At 44.7% G+C, this 20,500-nt stretch overlaps 2 protein-coding genes across 3 annotated transcripts in view; both read right to left on the reverse strand.

The window, feature by feature from the left end:
• Positions 1-1,682: 1,682 nt before the first annotated feature.
• On the reverse strand, positions 1,683-4,310 carry msantd1 (Myb/SANT-like DNA-binding domain containing 1). The gene is made up of 3 exons (XM_036551831.1): positions 3,978-4,310; positions 3,258-3,542; positions 1,683-1,974 (listed from the first exon to the last, which is right to left on the reverse strand). Exons 1-3 carry the CDS (start codon positions 4,229-4,231, stop codon positions 1,683-1,685), a joined length of 831 nt encoding a protein of 276 aa, XP_036407724.1. The 5' UTR covers positions 4,232-4,310.
• A 5,635-nt stretch (positions 4,311-9,945) lies between these two features.
• LOC118792947 (huntingtin-like) overlaps positions 9,946-20,500 on the reverse strand; it is a 40,372-nt gene continuing 29,817 nt past the window's right edge. For both annotated transcript variants that reach the window (XM_036550825.1, XM_036550826.1), the window contains 21 exons: positions 20,142-20,264; positions 19,505-19,715; positions 19,232-19,377; positions 18,961-19,138; positions 18,215-18,316; positions 17,870-18,054; positions 17,453-17,579; positions 17,124-17,227; positions 16,712-16,866; positions 16,394-16,533; positions 16,039-16,121; positions 14,742-14,872; positions 14,386-14,518; positions 14,023-14,178; positions 13,636-13,826; positions 13,156-13,270; positions 12,324-12,537; positions 12,003-12,108; positions 11,615-11,777; positions 11,090-11,250; positions 9,946-10,768 (listed from right to left, as the gene is read on the reverse strand). In XM_036550825.1, coding sequence (XP_036406718.1) covers positions 10,555-10,768; positions 11,090-11,250; positions 11,615-11,777; positions 12,003-12,108; positions 12,324-12,537; positions 13,156-13,270; positions 13,636-13,826; positions 14,023-14,178; positions 14,386-14,518; positions 14,742-14,872; positions 16,039-16,121; positions 16,394-16,533; positions 16,712-16,866; positions 17,124-17,227; positions 17,453-17,579; positions 17,870-18,054; positions 18,215-18,316; positions 18,961-19,138; positions 19,232-19,377; positions 19,505-19,715; positions 20,142-20,264 — 3,138 coding nt within the window. In that variant the 3' untranslated portion in view covers positions 9,946-10,554. The remainder of the gene's footprint in view (positions 10,769-11,089; positions 11,251-11,614; positions 11,778-12,002; positions 12,109-12,323; positions 12,538-13,155; positions 13,271-13,635; positions 13,827-14,022; positions 14,179-14,385; positions 14,519-14,741; positions 14,873-16,038; positions 16,122-16,393; positions 16,534-16,711; positions 16,867-17,123; positions 17,228-17,452; positions 17,580-17,869; positions 18,055-18,214; positions 18,317-18,960; positions 19,139-19,231; positions 19,378-19,504; positions 19,716-20,141; positions 20,265-20,500) is intronic.

Raw genomic sequence — 20,500 nt, forward strand, 5'->3', positions numbered from 1 at the left:
TAATCAAAATAAAACGGCAACTATTGCAAACTTTTTTCTTAGCATAACATTTTATCAAGTGTTCACTCCATCCTGTTTGTGAAATACGAGTTTCAGGTGAAAAAACCGACTTCTTACCTCGTGCAGACGATATTATAGCGCAGCTGGCTGGAAGGTTAGCACACGTTCGTTTGCTAGTTCAAAAAATGAGCTAATTAGCATTGCTTGGAGTTTTTCTTACTATTCTCTGGATACTGCATACTGCAAAAGCACAAGATGGTAAAGCACAAGGCATCTAGCTATATGCTCACAGTTTGAAGAAAAAAAAACATCACAAACTACTGCTTATTTAACTTTTAAAAAGGGAAAACCTGGATAGCAAGCTGATCTGTACAAATATGTTAGCGTTGCTCTTACTACAAAATGTTTGGCCTGCGGCACATAAACTTAGCCCGGCTTGCACCGTCACCGTGGGCGTCTTAGTAGCTATAGTAAACAAAAGAGCCAACAAGTGGACATAGTGCAGTAACGGTCGAAGTAGGAGTCACATGACCCCACGGTTTTAAAGCGACGGGTTAGGTTAGCAAGGATATTGACTTTGCAATCAATCGCGCCTTGTAGTAGCGGAAACATCTGGATTTTCCAAATAAGAGTCAGAGTCAATATTTGAAGACAGGTTATACAGCAAATCCAATTGCGAAAGCGTAATGTACATGCTCTCTATAGTGACAAATGGACAAAATCGCAGGTGAAGCTCCTTCAGCATTTCTGTTTTCCTGTCCATATTACTTCAATGCCAATCCTACAGTTAGCAATACGTTTCACTAATAGCCTGTCTTGCCTGAAAACTTCTTTCAGCCTATTGGAACGTCTGCTCCTTATAGACATTTCAAATTAGATCCCTCCTTTGGCACGCAAAGCTTTGTGGACAGTATTGCAAGCACAGGTATCTTGACTTTTATGTTGTACCTTAATCATTTGCCTTGATTTAAGAGTACTTCAGTAAGACCAATATTTTGAATGTTAAGTAGAATTCCTTCAGACAATCTCAAACACATCTAAATGCGACATGCAATGGAATTATTAAAATGTGAGTCACAGCATCACAATCAATCACTTCTGTCTGCTTAAGTCGTTCATTACTTATTTTAAAGTATGCAGATTGTTTCCAAACTACTCAACACTGCCCTACAATAATGCCTAAGATGTGTTCCTTTTTATCAATGAAATCAACACTATTAAAATGTTGAAACAAATTGTTGAATCTATCAGAACTGTTAATATACTCTTTTTTATTACAGGACAGAAATCGGGAATTTCAGTCAATAAGTCAATAAACACACATCGCAGTTTTTTGTTTTGTTTTTAATGTGAATTGTTGGATTTCCTGAAATGAATCACACATCTTAAACTGAATGTATGCGAAGCAGTGGAGAATGATAGAAAATGCTCTTTGCTGTCATGCTGGTTTCATATTCTGAAACATTGCTGTTGGAATGTATCTAGAATTTACTGATTGTTTTACCTGTGGTACATGCCCAAGAGTAGTCTTCACCCCTAGTAATCTAGAAATACTGTATGTCAAAGTTTTTGACATATGCTAGCTGAAATGTTTTGTCACTTAATCGCTCAACAAGCAGCAGTAGTGTTTATATACTTGGATGATGTTTGTACAGTCCAAACCCCAGCTGCAGACAGTGCTATCAGCCTTGACCGTGCCCTGGCTCCTTGATCCCGGCGTGGGGCCAGGCGGCCGGCTGGACCGGTGGCGAGATCATCTTCTCCAGCAGGTTCATCATGCGCTCCTGCAGTTGCAGGCTTTGCACCTGCAGGAAGTTCTGCTGGTGCATGACCCTCCGCACCTCCCTGCAGGTCTCCTCCACCGCCCGGCTCAACTTCCTCTGCTCTTGCAGCATGGCCTCCAGCACCTTCAGCTTCTTCTTTTTCAGAGTGGAGCGCAGAACCTTCTTCCTCTTCACCGTGACTTGCTGTGACCTGCGATAAATCTACTGATTTAGGGCCTGCTTTTATAATACCAAAGTTATGTAGACCATGTATTAACTTGCTTCTTAAAAGTGTAACACCCACAACTTTAGGGACATCTGTAACTATAGATGTGCCGTAGCAACTCTGACACAAAGCACAATGGTGAAAGAGGTGCAAAAGACAGACAATTGTTTCACATAATGGTTAGTACAACCCTTTTTCCACTGGTGCTGTTCTGTGAAGTTCTGGAAAAGTCTCGTATCACATTTGTCTCCACTATCATGTGGAACTGCTGAGCAGAAACCCACTGAAATCGCTGGTCCTGTGCTTAGCTTGTACTACTTCACTGTGGCCATAAATGTGGGCAGAGTTGTTGAAGGACGTACTCCATAGTAAGTACAACTTAATGGCATCACATGCAATTGCTAAATGCACTTGTAGTCATTGTGAATTTCTCTCAGTAATTTAAAAATATTTAAAGCCTTTGAAGAGGCCAGTACAAGCCTGAAGAGACAATCTTTTCCAGCCATGCTCAAAGTAGGCAGAAACTAAAATGCTAAAATCCGACTAAAATGTTAATTATTCTGCACTGTTTTCACACCTTAGTCTGTCTAGTGTCTTGTAATATACCGAAAAGTACTTAAAATCGCAAGCGTGAACAAGGTATTTTTGTTCAGGAGACTGGCAGCCAAATTTAATAGGAAGCTGACGTAAAATGGGAGAGAGGGAATAGAAGCTCTTAAACATGGAATAACTGGCTTAAAAAGGCAATGTGCAACTTGGCAGCTGTTGAACATTATGTATGCTGCTGTAATCACTTCTAGCATTTTCTAACATAGCATAATCTCTAAACCCTTTCTATACTCTATTAAAATATCACAGTTGTTGTTTTAGAAAACAAAAACAAGTTATTCATTAGAAATGTGTGACACAAATGTGACCCTTGTGTTTTCTGGAATAAAATCCATTATTTGTGAATGATCTAACTTTGCTCTGTGCAATGCCATTAAGATTAAATACAGTGTACACATTTACAGCATGTCTCTGTGACTATTTAGTTGGGTGTGAATAAATATGGAGGGCACTGCATATGTTGTATACTATTTGTTATTGGAGTTGTACCAATTAAAAACCATAAATAAAGAAAATGCCTCCCTTCCAATCCGGATTGGAATGCTGTAAATCCAGCATTCCTCAAAGGGAGTAAGTACGCTTTGATGTTTATGTAAGCGCTGGCCCGCAGTGGTGAGAGGCATTCCTCAGTAATTAACAGCCTAATGCCAAGCCATTACCTGGACTCCAGGGACTGCAGGCTGCCGGAGGTGTCGGAGCCCTCCGCCTCCTCCTGCCGCTCGCGCTCGTCGGAGGAGCCGGTGTACTCCGGCAAGAAGCCCACGGGGGACGCGGCGGGGAGGGAAGGGGACGCCTCTGTGTGGGATGTAGAAGGCCCGGACTGCTGGAAGTCGAAGGTGTGCTGCCTGCCAGGATCCGGGGCTTTGGAGAGTATTTTGTCTATAGCTTTAAAGTAGGGCCATTCGGGCAATGGAGCACCTCCGTTGCTCGTACACTTCATTTTCCTGTAGAAGAGAAGGGTGGGATGTTTGCCTCGTACAAACAGCAGCTTTGAACCATACCCAAATCCATAGACATACATGAGACTTAAACGTACTTGACATCCTAGTGACAAAAACCCTCAAGAACTGGACTATTTCAGTGCTAACAATACAGCCATATGGCACATTGCTGTGCACAGTACGATACACAGATCCTATTCACTGACACTTCAAGAATTGCTAGTTTGTTCTGGGTTATCTTAAGTGCAGAGAAAGAAAGCGCTCATTCCGCTTTGTCCTCTCCATGCTGGAGTAGCACGGCTTTCCTGTAATATCAGTTCTGCTTCAGCAATCTAAATCAAATGTACACACTGTAAAATCAGTCTCCTTTTCCATATAGAAATGTGTACACTCCTGCATGCCAAATAAGCAAAAAAAAAAGTCATTTCTTACACTTGCCTGTACTGGAAAGTCATGTTCGTAATTTTCATCTTTATCTCTTCCCTGTGGCGATGTTCACCGGTGAGATCAAAGAATCTCTTGGCCATTTTTTCATAGATTTTTGCGTTCCTTTTGGCCTTTTTGAGCTCTGTGACATACTCTTCCCACACATGCACCAGGCCTTTCATCTCTGCATCCGTCCAGTTTCTGGCCCTCCTGTGCTTCTCATTCTGACCCGAAACAATATAACTGTAGCTCTCATCTGCAGCCATTTTAAAACAAACTGAATATCTTGTGGAAGCTAAGTCAAAAGAACAGATACTGAATTTTGTTTTCTAAATAAAGAGGCCTTGCTCTGCTCCCAGGCCTGCTGGCCTCTTCAGTCAGCTCTGTGAGAGAACAGGAGCAAATCAGCCTTTCCCTCTGAGCTCAGTTAAGAGGCCTGGAAATGGGGCCTAGGGCTGCGAAGGGATCGGGTTAAAAGCTTTTAAGTGGGGAAGTTCGTCACTGTGATGTCAAGTTGCCTTGGCAACCATGTACGAGTGCTCTCTCTCTCTCGCTCACTCGCTCGCTCACTCTCTCTCTGCGGCTCTGTAACAAAAAGCTTTTAGCTGAAAGGCAGTAAAGTAGGCCACAGTTGACAGGGAATCAAGATTTAAAATATTAACTAAGGGGGAGCAAGAGCACAGGGTATTTTGTTTCCTTGACAACATGTTTTTATACTGGGCACTCATCCAACATCTAATTTAAAAGCTTTCAATGGAAGGCAGCAGGGGTGAGAAGGGGCTGTGCTTTCCAGAAGAAATCAGTTACAGTTTGTGAGGCTGACATTTGCACCACCCACCTTGCCTGATAGCCACTTACGGGTATTCCGTGGTAAAAAATCCCCTGTGACCAGCAAAAAACAATCTTAGTCAAGATACAATACAGAAGCAGGCAGCTTAATAAGGTTTGTATTCTTACAAGCTCTGGGCATCGCCTAGTCAGTGCAGCTATATAATTACAAGTACATAGTCATGCCACAGTATATAGGTTGTCATGGAGGAGAGATTTACCATTTAACGCCACATGTATAAAACATTGTGGGAAGGAACATTCTGTACACGGCAGAAGAGGAAATAGATTTGAGGAGTTAACATGAAGATGTTATTTTGAGAGCTTCTGCAAACATTAAGCCAAAAAAGCTGCACCACAGAAATGAGAAAATAAGACAGGCAGTTTGCCTTATTTTTAATTCATTATTATCTCCCCACAGATGGGTACAGGTCATGATTGCTTTGAGGATTCTGACAAGTCTGTGTATATTTTTTGGACATATCAAGTCAGGATATGTTTTCCCCTCAGTCTAGGAGCCACATCTGTCCTGTGTGAATGTACAACAGGCTGATACAGGAGAAAAAAAACACAAGCAGCAAAGCACCCCTCCCCCAACAAAGCAGCACACAAAAGCCCTAGACCATAGCATCAGCGCATCAACCTATGATAATGCAAAGGATTCCTGAAAATATATTCTGTAGTTTGCAGTTCAGTGTAATTACTCAAACTTGCAAAGAGGGTGTCATAGTAACTGTCACAAAGTCAAGCATCATGCTGTTATGTCCGAGATCTCCTTTATTATTTCCTGGGCCATGCAGGTGTGACTCACTGGTGTGTTCATACGCTGGTGAACCTGACCGTATCCCTGTGCAGCAGCTGAGAGAGGCAGATGCAGGGTGACATCAGGTCAAATCCATCTGAGCCCAAACTGCCTTTCAGCACAATCAATACCCCATCTCACAGAATGATAAAAACACAATTGTACACATTGCATAAACCCACAAAATATTATAAAGCTGAACAGGAGTTTAGTTTGACAGCTTGAAATGGGCCTATTTGATCGAAAAGTATTAGAGCAGTTCTATTAACACACTATTCTCTTCCAAATACAATATTATGTGACCTTGAACCCCTGCTCTTATTGCCCTTCACACTGACATTTTATGCTACAACGCACATTTTCAAGCTCTTAAATGCGTATAGGTCAATACCGTGACATTCTAGTTTTACAATGGACAGTCAATCTTAAATTGCCTCTACACTTGGATCAATTCCTTCCTTGAAGGAATATATATTCCCTAAAATAATCTAGATTGACTTCATTGTCATGGGTTAGTGACACGCCTTATAAATGTCAGATTAATCTTGTGATTCAGCCATGCATAAATTCTTTTTTGGTAAGACTGTGAACACTAAAATTAAGGCTGCAACTAACGAGTATTTTTTATTGACTAATGTATTGATTTTTTCCGATTAGTCGATTAATCTACTTAATCTAGTCGATTAATTAGACTGTTAATCTCTCTTTTTTCCGATTAATCTATTGTTTATTTGACAATGCTCGTGTATGCAGTGACCACTTTGTGAAAGGTGAGGCTAAAGTCATTTTTCTACCTACATAGCTAGCTAAAACTGACAAAAAAATACAGACCAGTGTGGTGATATCGCTAGCTACATCTGCGATATTAAGTTGTGGTGTTCTGCAGCTATACTAACTTTCTGAAAAAAAAGAACATTTGCAAACCCAGATTGTTGGGAACTGAATGCTACCTTCCCACAGACGCAAAGCAATCAGTACTGTGGGTTGTGTAATAAGTATTAGGATGTATTTTCCCGTGATATCACCACCCTGGTCTGTATTTTTGTCAGTTTTAGCTAGCTATGTAGGTAGCAAAATGATTTTAGCCTTACCTTTCACGAAGTGGTCACTACATACATGAGCATCGTCGGACTTCGCTCCACCAGACTTAAGACGGAGGTTTTTGATCCATGTCTGCCGCCGTTTCTCTGAGTTTTTTAAACTTCTACCCTTTGTGTACCACATTTTAGGGACTCGAAAGTATCCCTTTTTTCCCGTTTTGATCGGTTGGAACAGCCGTAAACAGCGCAAACCATAGGCATTGCTTCAGTGTTGGTGGTCGTTACCAACTTGCCTCGCAGCTTTAGTTAGCTAGCTAGTTAGAATTATTTATTTTATCAGTCAGCTTTATATTTGTTTTCCAAGTTATATCCTTTTAAGAAAAGGTGCATTGTAATTTATTTTAACATGTTCAAATGCTATAGGCAGACATTCTACACTGTGCTCAGACTCAGAGATAATAAAACAGCTGCGTTGACGCTGAAAACCTGTGTAGGCCTACTTTTTTCCCCACACAGAAAATTGATCAGGAATCAATAAGGGATTCGATGAACAATCCGACCGATAAGCAGAATCGATAATGACATTGGTATCAATAAAATCTAACAATCAGACAAAACTCACTGTAATAAATACTTACGCTGATGTCTCGTCGTTTTGAAGATGGAGAGCCCCAGGATGTTTTCTTTTGAGATGCTCGTGCATAGCAGTTGTGCTGCTGTGGTAGGCCATTTCAGTTTTACAAAGCGTGCACAACACCACTTTATTACGTCTCTGTTTAAAGAATTCCCACACTTTGGACGATCGGGTTCGGACTTTTTGGGAAGTCTCATTTTCAGCATGCTGGGGAGCGGGAGCCGCCATAATTTTGGATGAACGTAAACAGTGCGACGCACCAACACATTCCACGCAAATCGACGTATTTACGTAATCGACTACGTCGACGCGTCGTTCCAGCCCTAAGATCAATCAAGAGTGCATTTAGGCCACGGCCACGCTATGGGGGGAAACTGTTTGTTGTCTTAAAATTAAAATCGCAACCATGCCAAACAGCTGTTGCGTGGTGGGCTGCACGGAAAATAAGATAGCGAACCCTGATTTAAGCTTTTACAGGAATCTAAGACGCAAAACGGAGCCAAAAGACGTCATAGTTGGCTTAAAGCTATTAAGACAGGAGGACTCCCTAGCCACGGGGACCTTATGGGATCCCGATACTATTCACGTCTTTGTTTGCAGCAGAGATTTTGTGTCATGTAGGTCAAAAAGTTCATTCATTCTCTATCTGAGAATTTGTTGTTAAAAATTTGTATATGATTGATTCCAATTCCCGAGGGTAATGGTGGTGCTAATAATATGTAGCCTAATAGTAGGCTACAGACGAGCATTTTGATCACAATGTTAGCTATCTAGATGACAATATTGACTAGCTTAGCCTACCTGGTGATTCGATCAGGTAATGGTAGAAGTCAAGTCGGCTGGCACTCTTTGGCCTCATTTTTCCACACTGATACTGGGATAGAAAAAGGACACTGAGGGAGTCCAATCAGACTTAGTTTCTCTATATATCTGGCCCTTTCTTTGGGCAGAAGGGTATTGAAATAGGCTGGTGCTGACATTTTATGTTAAAGCTGTTTCAAGACATGGTGTCCCGCAATTTCCCATTAACTCCCTTTCAACCTCGCGGAATGTTTTCCCCTACGAGGGGCGTTTCCCTCCGAGTCCGATGACGCGTTGCGCCCTCTTTCTATACTGGCATTTCAGCAAATGCGTACTTGCAAGTCATTTGAATGATTTTGCCTGTTTTACTGACTTGTATGTATACAGTCAATGTCAAAGAATATTTATAATGACTACAAAATTCCATGTGTTGCATGAAAATAACAGTACATTGTAGTATTGGCTAAATTGTCATAGCCCTGTGCAGTAAAAATATGCTGCTAATTATGAATGATAGAAATAATTTGTTACTGTGACAGGTCTTTGAATTTGTTAAAATGAGCATACATGCATCTTCAGTCCAGATGTTTTCTTTTGGGCATCCTCACTTGATTTTCATTTTCAGCTCCATTTTCATCCAGCTGACTTTGAGCAGGCTCTTGGGGGACTTCTTGTCAACTCAGACCATAGAAAACAGACTGAATCCATTTAAGTGTGGAAATGAATTCATGTGGCCATGTGTGCAGGACCCTGTGTAGCATGCGAGTCACTGGAAAATGCAGGACACTGTACTTCAAATCAGCGACCACACACAACCATGGAGCACAACTGTCCATTTATTGTGTAAATACATCACATTTACTGGAACTGCAAACAAAATAAATCTGTTACATTACATTGCTGTTGTAAAATGAATTGTGCCCATGAGGTAATGCCAATGGTTTGCCTTGGATAATCGCAAGTAGTTTGTCTCAGTTTAAGGAACATTTTGACAGAGTGCAACACACTTAATGCAGACATAATCTGGGTAAATTTCAAGTTTCAGCAGTAATCTCTGGAAGATGGACTGTCAAGCAAAGCATGTGTCTGTTATGAGACGGAACTGAGGAAAACGCTTAAAGCTCTGAAACACTGGAATCTGACATGTGTTTTTGATGATATAGACAAGCTTGTGAATACTGAAGTGAGTGTGCTGTGGGTTTTGATTTGTCAAAACTGCTGTTGGTTACACTAATCACTAGCTTCCCTTTGGATTGTGTTGCTCCTCAATCTTGACCACCAAAACAGTGGCAGTCTTCTCTTGACTGTTCCTGCTGCTACATAAAAAATTTAATTTAAAAGCAGACTATAGCATGCATCAGATTTAATATACAAGAATAATACATATATTTTTCATATACATATACATTATATTCATTTTCTTACTTAATTTTATTTACAGATTTATGTATATCACTCCACATTTAGCCACCCTTAAGAAGATCTGCTTAATGACTGCTATATGATTATCTTTATGCCATGATTCGTGCTACAGGGTAAACTACTAATTCAGTAGTTCATTTACTACATTTACCGTTGGGAAAATTGAGTGCAAAACAAAGACACAACATGTGAAAGATGGCAACTGTATACGCTCAGTGTGAGAAACCAGAGGAGACATTTTGAAACAGTGGCCTTACTCAGTTTCACAATTGTACATACTGTACATGATATAGAAATGGTTCCATTAAAAGATACTTCCAGTCAGTATAATCACAATCTTTCATCCTGAGAATGGTTAAAAAAATTATATATAAAATCAAACAAAAGTGGTTGCTTAAGACATGCATGTGATTTCTGCCTCTCCACCAAGAGACAAACAAAGCCAAAATATTGCGAGAAATAAACTATTTTCATCTATAGTGAAGTGTGGTGGTCCAGTCTCAGCCTTAACAGCACTGATGAACAGAGAACTTTGAATTGCAAACCAAAACTAACCTCTGCACACATGCCTCTCACTCTTACTGAGATCCTGAACTAAACATCTCCATCAATATTCAGCAGAATTGCAGTCTGTTCCAGTGGAGTGCCTTGCCATAACAATCATTTAATTTTCTGTAATAAAGTTGCCCATAAAATATAAGTAATGTAATTTATAAACTATTTTAATTCCTTTGTCTTTATGTCACATCAGTCCTTTCTCTTAAAGTTCTCAACGAACAGTGTGTGAATTCATTTTAATTAGTGTTTTCTCTCAAGTGCTGGAAGAGCTCTTATACAAAGAGTAGTGTTCAGCCCATGCAGGCAATGGCTTGGGAGACAGAAGTACGAGCAGAAATCAACAAGCATACGACCCAGCCAATTTGTGCTGTTATAAAGGTTTGCTTCTCTCAGGGGTGCAGTAGGTGTGTCTGACGCCAGACTGGCTTTGACACATTTCTTTATGTGCCCCATGAGAGAGGACATCAGGACCCTCCCCTTTCTGTCTGTCTGCCTTTACACAGTTCAGAATGCGGTGACCTGGTGGATAGTCTGCAAGCAGCTGAGCAGGCGGTGATAGGGGCTGCCAGGGCAGGCCACGACCTCAAAGACGGACTGGAAGGCCCGGCGGTCCAGCTCCTCGTCGATCTGGTGCCTGTAGAAGTCCATAGCGACCAGGCAGAAGAGATTAATGTCCACCAGGTCCGACTTGCCCATGCGGCTGATGACATGGGGCAGGCTGAGGGTAGATTGGGTCAAGGAAGGGACAAGCTGACAAACAATGGGAAAATACAAACCCAAGTGCCTTCATGTTTAAATGTCAAAGCAGAACCAAGCACAAAAAGACAATAAACCAATATCAGAAACATGACTGCAGTTTGTGTTATTAGAAGAAGTACATATTAAGTCAATTAGAAATAATATACTGGAAGTGAATGAATGAATAAATGAATTCATTTCTAAAATAAAAGTTTGTGAAATCTGGATGCCCCCCCCCCCCTTTAAGAAATGACTAATACTAAATTCGCTGTAATGAAGTTCGCAAAATACAGGAGGATACAGCGCGGAGATCCACTGGCTGGTGGAGGCGCTGACGAAGAAGCAAGACAGGCTCCACATGGCCATGGCCACCGGGGTCCTCTGGGTGAAGTTGGAGAGGGACAGCAGGACCCAGTCCCGCACCATGGAGGACTGGCCTGTAGCATGCAGCGTCTGGAACACCTGGAACCACAGGGGAGACACTGTGTCATTCACACATTCCACAGCAACAAGCTTCACCCCTTCACTCAACTCAATACAGTCAAGAGTCAGAATGTGCAAGACGAAAAGTACAAAATGAGAGGGTGAGGGTGTTTGTCAGAGGGCCTCGCACAAGTTAAATATTTGTGAATCTAAGCTAACGCAAGGATCGATATCAAATGTTGCCTGTCATGTAGAATGCTGAAACAACAGATTATTTTTTTTTTCATTTTACCCACCACAAACCATTAAACAAGACAGCGTATCCCATTTGGGGCTCCACACACATGACTGGGGCAGTTTAGATCCACACAGGCTATAAAGCAGTCAGTTTCTTCTCACTGACCTTGTAGACCACAGTTGCCATAAACTGCGGGTAAGGCTGCTGGTTGGACAGGAACTCCCCGATCACCTTGTTCATCACATCCTGGGGTGGAAAGAAGTCATCCAGGAACTGCGGCAGGATGCGTGCCACAACCCGTGCCTCAAATGGAAAGCCCTTCCTGATTCTACCAATGGGAGAAGAGAACACGTTGATACAGAGAATCGGGGAAGCTACAACTCTGGTGGTGACATCACTGTCACTAAAAAGAGACAACTGTCTCTAAAATCCACATATATAGATAAAAACACTGTATAGAAATACACATAACTAAACATAAACACAAATAAATCTGCATTCATACAGATGAAGCTGGTTTTGGAGAGACACGGGTGGGGGCAGCACTGGATACCTGTCAAAGAGCACAGAGACACGCTCCATGGCCACAATCACCGACTCGTTGTCAGGGGCTGTGGGCTCACTATCAGCACCCCGTCCTGGGCTGCACTTCTCTTTCCCTACAAAGAACAAAACATCATCGTCAGCAGACACTGGTACACAGCTACAGGCAATGCCAAGTCCCTGTGTTCTCTTTCATGAGCAACCTAATCAGGTAGCTACTTAATCAACAATCAACAGTCTTCATGGCAGATGAATTTGTGTATGCATGACAGTAGCAGTCTCCCAGGTTAATTAAGCGTGAGGTATACGGTGTGAGAGCGGGGAGCATCACCTGTGTACATGCAGGTGAGCATGAGGCCGAGGGCAGCCATGGATCGGTGAGGGCTTGGCATGTTGATCCGGTCCATGCTGAGCTTGACCAGGGCCTCCCCGTCGAGCCGGGACAGCTGCTCCGACAGCAGCAGGCGCTCCAGGCCCCGCAGGACGCAGTGGTAGATGATCGAGGGCGTGGCCTCCTCACTGGCCGACAGCATCACACCACACATCTGCAGGGGGGAGAAGCAGGCTCCAGTCACTGGCGCTGGTTACACTAACATGCATCACATTACATTACATTACATTATTGGCATTTATCACTCTTATCCAGAGCAAATTAAATAGACTGCAACTTTTTTCATTTACATTTTTTTACCCATGTATACAGCTGGATATTTACTGAGGCAATTCTAGGTTAAGTACGTTGCCCAAGGATACAGCAGCAGTGCCCCAGTGGGGAATCAAATTGGCAACCTTTTAGGTAGGAGTCCTGCTCCTTACCACCATGCTACACTGCATGCAATACTAAATGTACCAGGATCCAGGCAAAGACTACTGCTACACCTAAGAACTGGGCACAGTCAGCTCAGCATCTTTATTTACCACACTGACAGACAAATTCATTCATTCATATTCAAATGGCATATGAATAAATATTGAGGACAGGTGTGACACAATTAGCCAGCATATGTACGATACGTACGGTGCAAGCAATCCATTTTAACAAATGTTAAACCAGTATTAACCAGTTAATCACCTTCAGTAATGAAAAAGTAAGTACACTTTATGAGGTAATACTTCACCTTTTTTCAACAAAGCAACTCTAATGAGAATGCCTTGCTCCTCACCTGGATAATGCCAGATGTGAACTCTGAGCCCACATCCAGCGGGTAGTTTTCCATCATGTAGAAAGCTGCTGCACACATCACCAACACGTGCTGCTGGTTGTGCAGGTTGACACAGCTGGAAAAGAGGAACACACACACTCATATGCAGTCATATGTACTTTATAATACTCTAACATCTTACAGCACTTGACTCCCCACACAGTTGTCCTTAGCTCATCTGCACATAAATACCACTTTGTTCAGATGACACATGCATGCTCACCATACAGCCGACATGGAAAGCAGATTGGACAGGTACTGTGTGTGTGTGTGTGTGTGTGTGTGAGACTCACGGAGAGACAGCATGCAGGTTGGACTGTGTGTGTGTGTGTGTGAGTGTGTGAGTGAGACTCACGGAGAGACAGCATGCAGGTTGGACTGTGTGTGTGTGTGTGTGTGTGTGTGTGTGTGTGTGTGTGTGAGTGAGTGAATCAGACTCACTGAGACACAGCGCGCAGGTTGGACAGCAGGTACTCGCTGATGATGGGGATGAGCTGCTTGGCGGTGTCGTCCAGCAGGTCGCACTCCAGCACGTAGAGCATGCCGTGCAGGGCGCCGATGCGGCTGGGCATGTGGGTGCTGCGCAGCGTGGTCTCCAGCAGGCGGCACACCGGCTCTGCCGTCACCTTGTCCTGCGGGCAGAAACCCTCGTCCTAAAAACTGCCCTCTTCAGATCCCACTGTATGCGAATACGGTCATTCACACCCATAGAATGTTATAAGTACAATGTTATATTATTGTGGCATGTGTTGTCCAGCAGGGGCGATACAGGACAAAATCAGAAAGGATGAAGTCTAGGATCAGTCTCTGACTGGCTAATGTGCTCACCATGCCCAGGACAGCAGCTGCTTTGCAGATAGCTGGGACCAGGTATTGGTTGAGGATCTCGTCCTCAGCTGGATGGACTTTCTGCAGCTCCGACAGTGTGCTGAACATCATCTCAAACTGGTTCCTCTCTGTGAACAGGTCTGACACAGCCAGCAGCTGCAGGGAATAGGGGAAACGCACAGTAAGCAAGAGACTCTAACACAGGCCCGACACTGCCATGTAATGTAGGAGACAGGGGAACACAGTAAGCAAGAGACTAACACAGGCCCAACACAGCCGTCTAATATGGGAGACAGGGGAACACAGTAAGGCAGAGCTGCAGTACAGTGCTCTGAGACACAGTGAACTGAACCCCACACTTACCGAGCGCACCACCTCGCTGATCAGAATCACTGGGGTCTTCCTACTGTTGGGGCTGCCGGGCAGGATCCACTGGCTGTAGAGATCCAGCAGGAACTGGGAGCAGGAGTGGATGTCCACACCGGCACGGTGTTTTCTGGAGAAAGACAAGGGCTAGCTTACCCTTCAGAGCTTTACAGCTTGGTACCCACCTGCTCTTCCCCCATCTTTCCACACTGCCTGAGAGCCTCAGGCCAAGAATTTCCCTTCATCTCACTGCAGAAAGCTGCTTAATTTGCCCTTCATTTCCTCAACTTCAAAAGAACACTTCAAATGAGCTTGACATCTCCAGGTGCTCACAGCAGCGAGGATATTCTGACCTGGAGTTAATCGGGGAGGTGGGAGGTGACGCTGGGGCCGGGGCATCTGTCTCATCCTCCTCATCTTCGTCCCACTCTTCCTCCCTCAGAGGCGTGATGTTGTTCCCCAGCCAAACTGAGTGGATGGACACCTGGCAGAGTGAGATTAGTACAGAGCACAACCCTCAGATGCATTGGGTCACAAACTTCTAAGCAGACCTCTTCTTTAAAAATAATAACACCATTGTACTCGTTCTTAAAACAGCTGACATCTCTGCATCTCAGCAGCAAAATATAAAACTGAACAGCTAATATTAAATACATCTGTGAAAGGTCAACGCAAGCTGGGGGGAGAATGGCACATTCCTAATCATCATTATGCAAGATTAGCCACACACCACGTTTTATGACATAATCACAATCCACAAATGGAAGGGATTATGCATTGGTAGTACCACGGGACTTTTACGCCTGTCCAAGATAATAAACATTGCTCCATACGGAAATTTCAAAACGTATAATAACTGAATGAATTCACAGGGGAAAAAATGCTCTCCCTCATGGTGGCATAAATGAGCTCCATGCAAAGCTGGACTGTGCTCAGCTGGTGGAACCACTGAAACAATAACCACTTTATTGCCACAGGCGGAGTAATTCTCCTCTCAGCCCTCGCTGTCAGAATTCAGGACAGTAACTGAATTCAAGATGTGCGAAATGTCATGCTCCTCAAGACGCTGCCACAAAACAGACAAGGCAAGACCGGCCACGGGTCAGACTCAAGTCAAAGACACATTCAAACTGATTCAGTCAACAGGGGCCAGCTGCACCAGCTATGCATAATTTCATATGTAGCATCATTCTTACTAAAGTCTATACTAAATTTGAATTTATGCATTACTTTTAAGAAAGGACACTGAAATGGGTTGCATCATGTGAGATCTAACAAACGACTTAGTAATTACTAAACATTTACAGCAACCATTGAGGAGGTGGAGCTAACAGCTGACAATATTACCTACAAGTTCAAGCCCTGTACAACCAAAGTGTATCAGTTGTGTCTGACAAGGAGTAACAATCACCCCAGCTTTTTCATGAACGAAATGAATTATTCTTCTGCATTCTGTCTGTGGTTAACTAGCAAGCTACCTAATTAGCACACAGGCTACAAAGCTAGCCAAGTATGTTTACTGTGACCAGCGGGCTAGATAGATGGCTTCATAGAAAACTAGCTAGCTATACTAAGATGGTTAAATATTCAAGTCACAGCTGCAAAAGACACATGAACTCAGCAGAAACACCCTGTCTCACTGCCTCTAACCTGTCCCAATTTGTAGTCCATGTTTCCCATCTCCCTTTCTGTGTTGATCTGAAGGAGGAGTTTCTCATGGCTGATCAGGGTCCCTGCAAAACACCACAAAACCATTTCAGCATTTACTGACAAACAGACTTTCAGCCATCAGTGCCTCCTCACATGTGCACACACATATGTGAGGAGGCATGCGGGCACACAAACACAAACACACACACGCACACACACACACACACACACACAGACACAGACACATACACACACACACACACACACACACACACACACACACAGACACACACACAGACACAGACACATACACACACACACACACACACACACACACACACACACACACACACACCTGCTGAGGCGGAGGAGAGGGACGGCACAGGGTCCCAGGCCTGGTAGGGGAAGTGCGTGGGAATGTTGTCCCTCTTGGACACCATGGCCTGGATCTCCAACTCCACAATGCCCCGGATAACACTCAGCTTCCTCCCGAACCTTCCAGAGCCGCGGCAGGACAGGGAATAACATCAGCACGTACACTCCTCCCAGACTGGATCCATTATTCTCAAAGCCTCATCTAAATCCACAGCCATTACTAGCAGCTTTACTACCACAGCACACAGGAGAGAACACGGTTGAGGTCAGAAAGACTCCAGCTACACAGAGGGCTTACCGAGTGTCCAGAGCTTTGAGGGTCTTGTTGCGGGGCTGCTGCTCCAGGCAGCTGACCGCAGGGTTCCCGGCTACGGGGAGGGTCATGGCGCTCAGCACCAGAGAGGTGATGGCCTGCACTGCAAGCACGTTGATCTGCGTCCGCTCCAGGTCTTCCTGCAACACACAGTATAGACATACATCAGCCATGTCTCCATACATACACCATGTCTCCAGTTACTATCAGGTTTATGTCCATGGAAAACCCCCTGGCCTGACAGATTCAACAGTGTGGTCAGCTGTTTAATGCTGTTCAAGACCAATGTTTTCAGCCTCTTTATGAGCTGTAAAGATGGTGCAGTGCATTATACAATACAATATTTTGTAAGCTTGTTAAAAGCTCGCTGTGCTGTGATCTGAGGGTGTGAGCTCACTTCCTGTTGGCTCTCCTCCTCCTGGTCCATAGCTATGGGTTGTGTGACCAGCACCCCCAGCAGTGTGGCCCAGGTCTCCTCAAACTGAGTCCGGCTGCTCCACCCTGCACCACACACACATACACACCCCTGTGAGCACCAGGTATCCACAAACAGCCCTCTTCAGTATGAACCCTCATTGCCTTATCACTGCCATGTAATTCATATATACAGTACAACACAGCTCCCACACAGACAGTGCTGGCTGTGACCCTGTACTCCGTACCTCGGTAAAGGTAAGTGAGCTGACAGCTTACATCACAATTCCACAGCACAACCTGCTCTCTTACCCAGAGTGTTGATGCGATACAGAAATTCCCTGAAGACGTCCTTCTCCTGCAGGAACTCCACAGGGATCTCTGGCAGCACCGTGCCCAACTCTCCGCCTGGCCTGGGGGACCAGCCCAGCTTCCAGACCTGATGAGTGCACCAACATCAAAGGACTGCTTGTGCAATCAAGGCTTCATACACACTGGTATCCTTCACTCCCCAAAGGATTTGCTTACTGTAGGACAGATTCATACTGTGTGTCTGTTCACAGGTGTAAAGGTGTAAATGTATGCTCTGTAGACCCTTTACCAGCTCTGGCCTTTAGACATACATCTAAGGTGACGTGACAAGCCTACCTGGGCTGAATGGCTTATTCTTGTCATCAAACCTGCACTTTTATATAAATTTGAAAAGATTATTCAAAGTCCTTCTCTCACCAGTGGAGGTACTCTAGTGTAGCTGTTGACCAGCGGCAGCCGGGCCAGACTGATGACGATGTTCCGCACCGGGGGAGTGAGGAATGCTGGGATCTTGCTGTTTCTGGGATGGCCCAATGCAAGGATGCTCTGCAGACCCTCTACCAGCTCCGCCATAATTTCACAGGCCCTCTTCGCGCACACATCTGCAAGCGCACGCACACAGAGAGAGAGAGAGAGAGAGAGAGAGAGAGAGAGAACAAATATTGGTATAAAGCAGGAACAATAGGCACAGGAAGAGTTACTATGTAAATGTAAATGAGGTCCTGAGCTGGCTGTCTGGAGGTAGGGTAAGATGGGACTCACTGTCAGCGGAGGCTGCATCCACCTCATCCTCCTCTGCACCCCTCCCTGGTGGTGTTCTCTTCCTCTCTGATGGCAGCAGCTGCTCTCCTGGCTCCACAGCCACTGAGAGGATACACACTGGAGTTAGCTTTACTCATGGGAACTGCTGTCTTGTCTGTAAGGCCCCTTCTCCACTGTACAACTGGAACCAGACTGGCTCACTTAATTGTGGTCGGGGTGATTTTCAACTACCTCTTACGTTATGTTGAACCATGCCGGTTCAGCCTTTAGCGCGATTGGCGCTAGCCTAACTGCAAGCAAGCTGTAGGTGGTGTCACTGCTCTTTTGGTGCTGGCGTAAGATACAGAAGTGATATGGAGCCTAATTTTCCAGACACTTTAATCTAGGCATATGGCAGTATTCTGTGTGATGATATCATTGGCTACAGCTCTGGTTGCAGGCAAAGCAGTGGGAAAGCAATATTGCTCTTCTGTGTCAGGTAGGTTTGATTCCAGCTCCAGTTTCACCTCGACAATAGAAAAGAGACATAAGACTCTCCAATACAAGAAGGAATCAGTATCTTACTCTAAATAACAGAGTTAAGTGAATCTGATGACTAACTGAACTGATATTACATTGTTGTATGGCAATGTTAAGAAGAGGTGGTCTAACAGTTTGAAAAGCACATGCATTTGTATTAAAACCCCGTGTGTTAACCAGCTGAACCGCTCAGAGGCCCCGGCATACTTGTGCATATTTGTGCTGACCTGCTTGGACGAGCAGATGGACGCAGTGGATGATGGAGCAGGCCTGGCTGACGTAGGCGGCCGAGGCCAGCAGGTTCCAGACGACGGGCTGCTGCAAGGCCAGGCAGCAGCAGGAGAGGGCGGCCTGCAGGTCCGTGCTCAGGGGGACCTGGTCCTGCACCAGCTGCCACGACACCATCTGAGGAACGACAAGGGGCAGGTTCATCTCTCTGCACACACAGGGCTGTCAGAACCACAGACGGGTGAAGCAGGGTGGGGCAGGGGAGCTCACCTCCAGGGCCAGTCCGGTGAACCTGGTGATGACAGCCTCCATGTGACTGGGGATCTGCAGGGCGGCAGGCAGCTTGGGCAGAGCCAGCAGGTACTGACTCAGGGCTTTGCTCAGATTCAGCACTGTCTGGTATAACCCTGGCTCTCCTGGAAGAGACCACCAGTAGGATATTAAAACCCTTAGCAGCAGCTTCACGAAGAACAAGAACAGAAAGCTCTCAGCTGGTCTATAGAGTATCAGGTGGGGAACTGAATGGTTTTTTCATCGGCTCACCATAGACGTCGCTGAGTTTGTCCCAGTAGGAGCTGGCGGGAGCCGCGGGGGGAGGGAAGGACTGGTGCGGGGCGGGCAGCAGCTGCGTGGTGCCGGACAGACGCTCCAGGGTGACCTGCAGGGCAGCCTCCAGCAGGACGCCGCCCTGGTCGCGGGACAGACGCTGCACCCCCATGCTCAAACACGGGGACAGCAGGCTCAGATTGAACTCCTACCACAAAACAATTAACACTGGTGGAAAGCTGGCTCGCATTCACAGTGCAAACAATGCAGGCTGGCCAACAGGTAGCCTGGCTGAACACCAAAGCACTCACTGTCTGCCTGGCACCTGTCACTGCTCCCCAGTCATGTGACAAGTATGCTACATGCTAAGCAAACCAAATGGCAGCTTCCTCTTTTTAAATACACATGTAAACATAGATTGTAACACACCATAATATACATAGCTGCAAACAATTTATTATATTTGACTTATTTGATTTCTAAACATATATCTGAACAGGTTATTGCTCAGTATATTTAATTCACAGAAGACAATGCATATTGATAACTACGGCAGTTTTTCCCCCTTGTTCGCAACACCATTGAATGACCCCCAAAATACAGCTGGGAGAGCACTTAGCATCTCTGGCTATACCTTGCAGGCCATGATGGAGGGGAGATCTGCCTGGGGCACTTTGGTCAATAGCTCAGTGGACTCCAGCAAGGAGGAATCTGTGCACTGGCAGCATTGAGACTTCACCAGTGCCACATACCAGTCCTGTCACACAGTGACACACGGTTAAAGACGCACATACTGGACAGGGTTATAACAATTATTTATTATTTAACAGATTTAATGTCTGCAACTGAAAGACCCATTCTGATTAATGACGGTTTTCTTCAAGAAGTCATGTGTGATAGACAATTTGTACTTGCTTAGCACCGGCAAACGATCAGAGATCTGTTTAATCAGCAGTAGGTGGCAGCACAGAACAACCAAATAAGAGGAGATTC

This window comes from Megalops cyprinoides, chromosome 18, assembly GCF_013368585.1.
Source record: "Megalops cyprinoides isolate fMegCyp1 chromosome 18, fMegCyp1.pri, whole genome shotgun sequence".
Lineage (NCBI taxonomy): Eukaryota > Metazoa > Chordata > Actinopteri > Elopiformes > Megalopidae > Megalops > Megalops cyprinoides.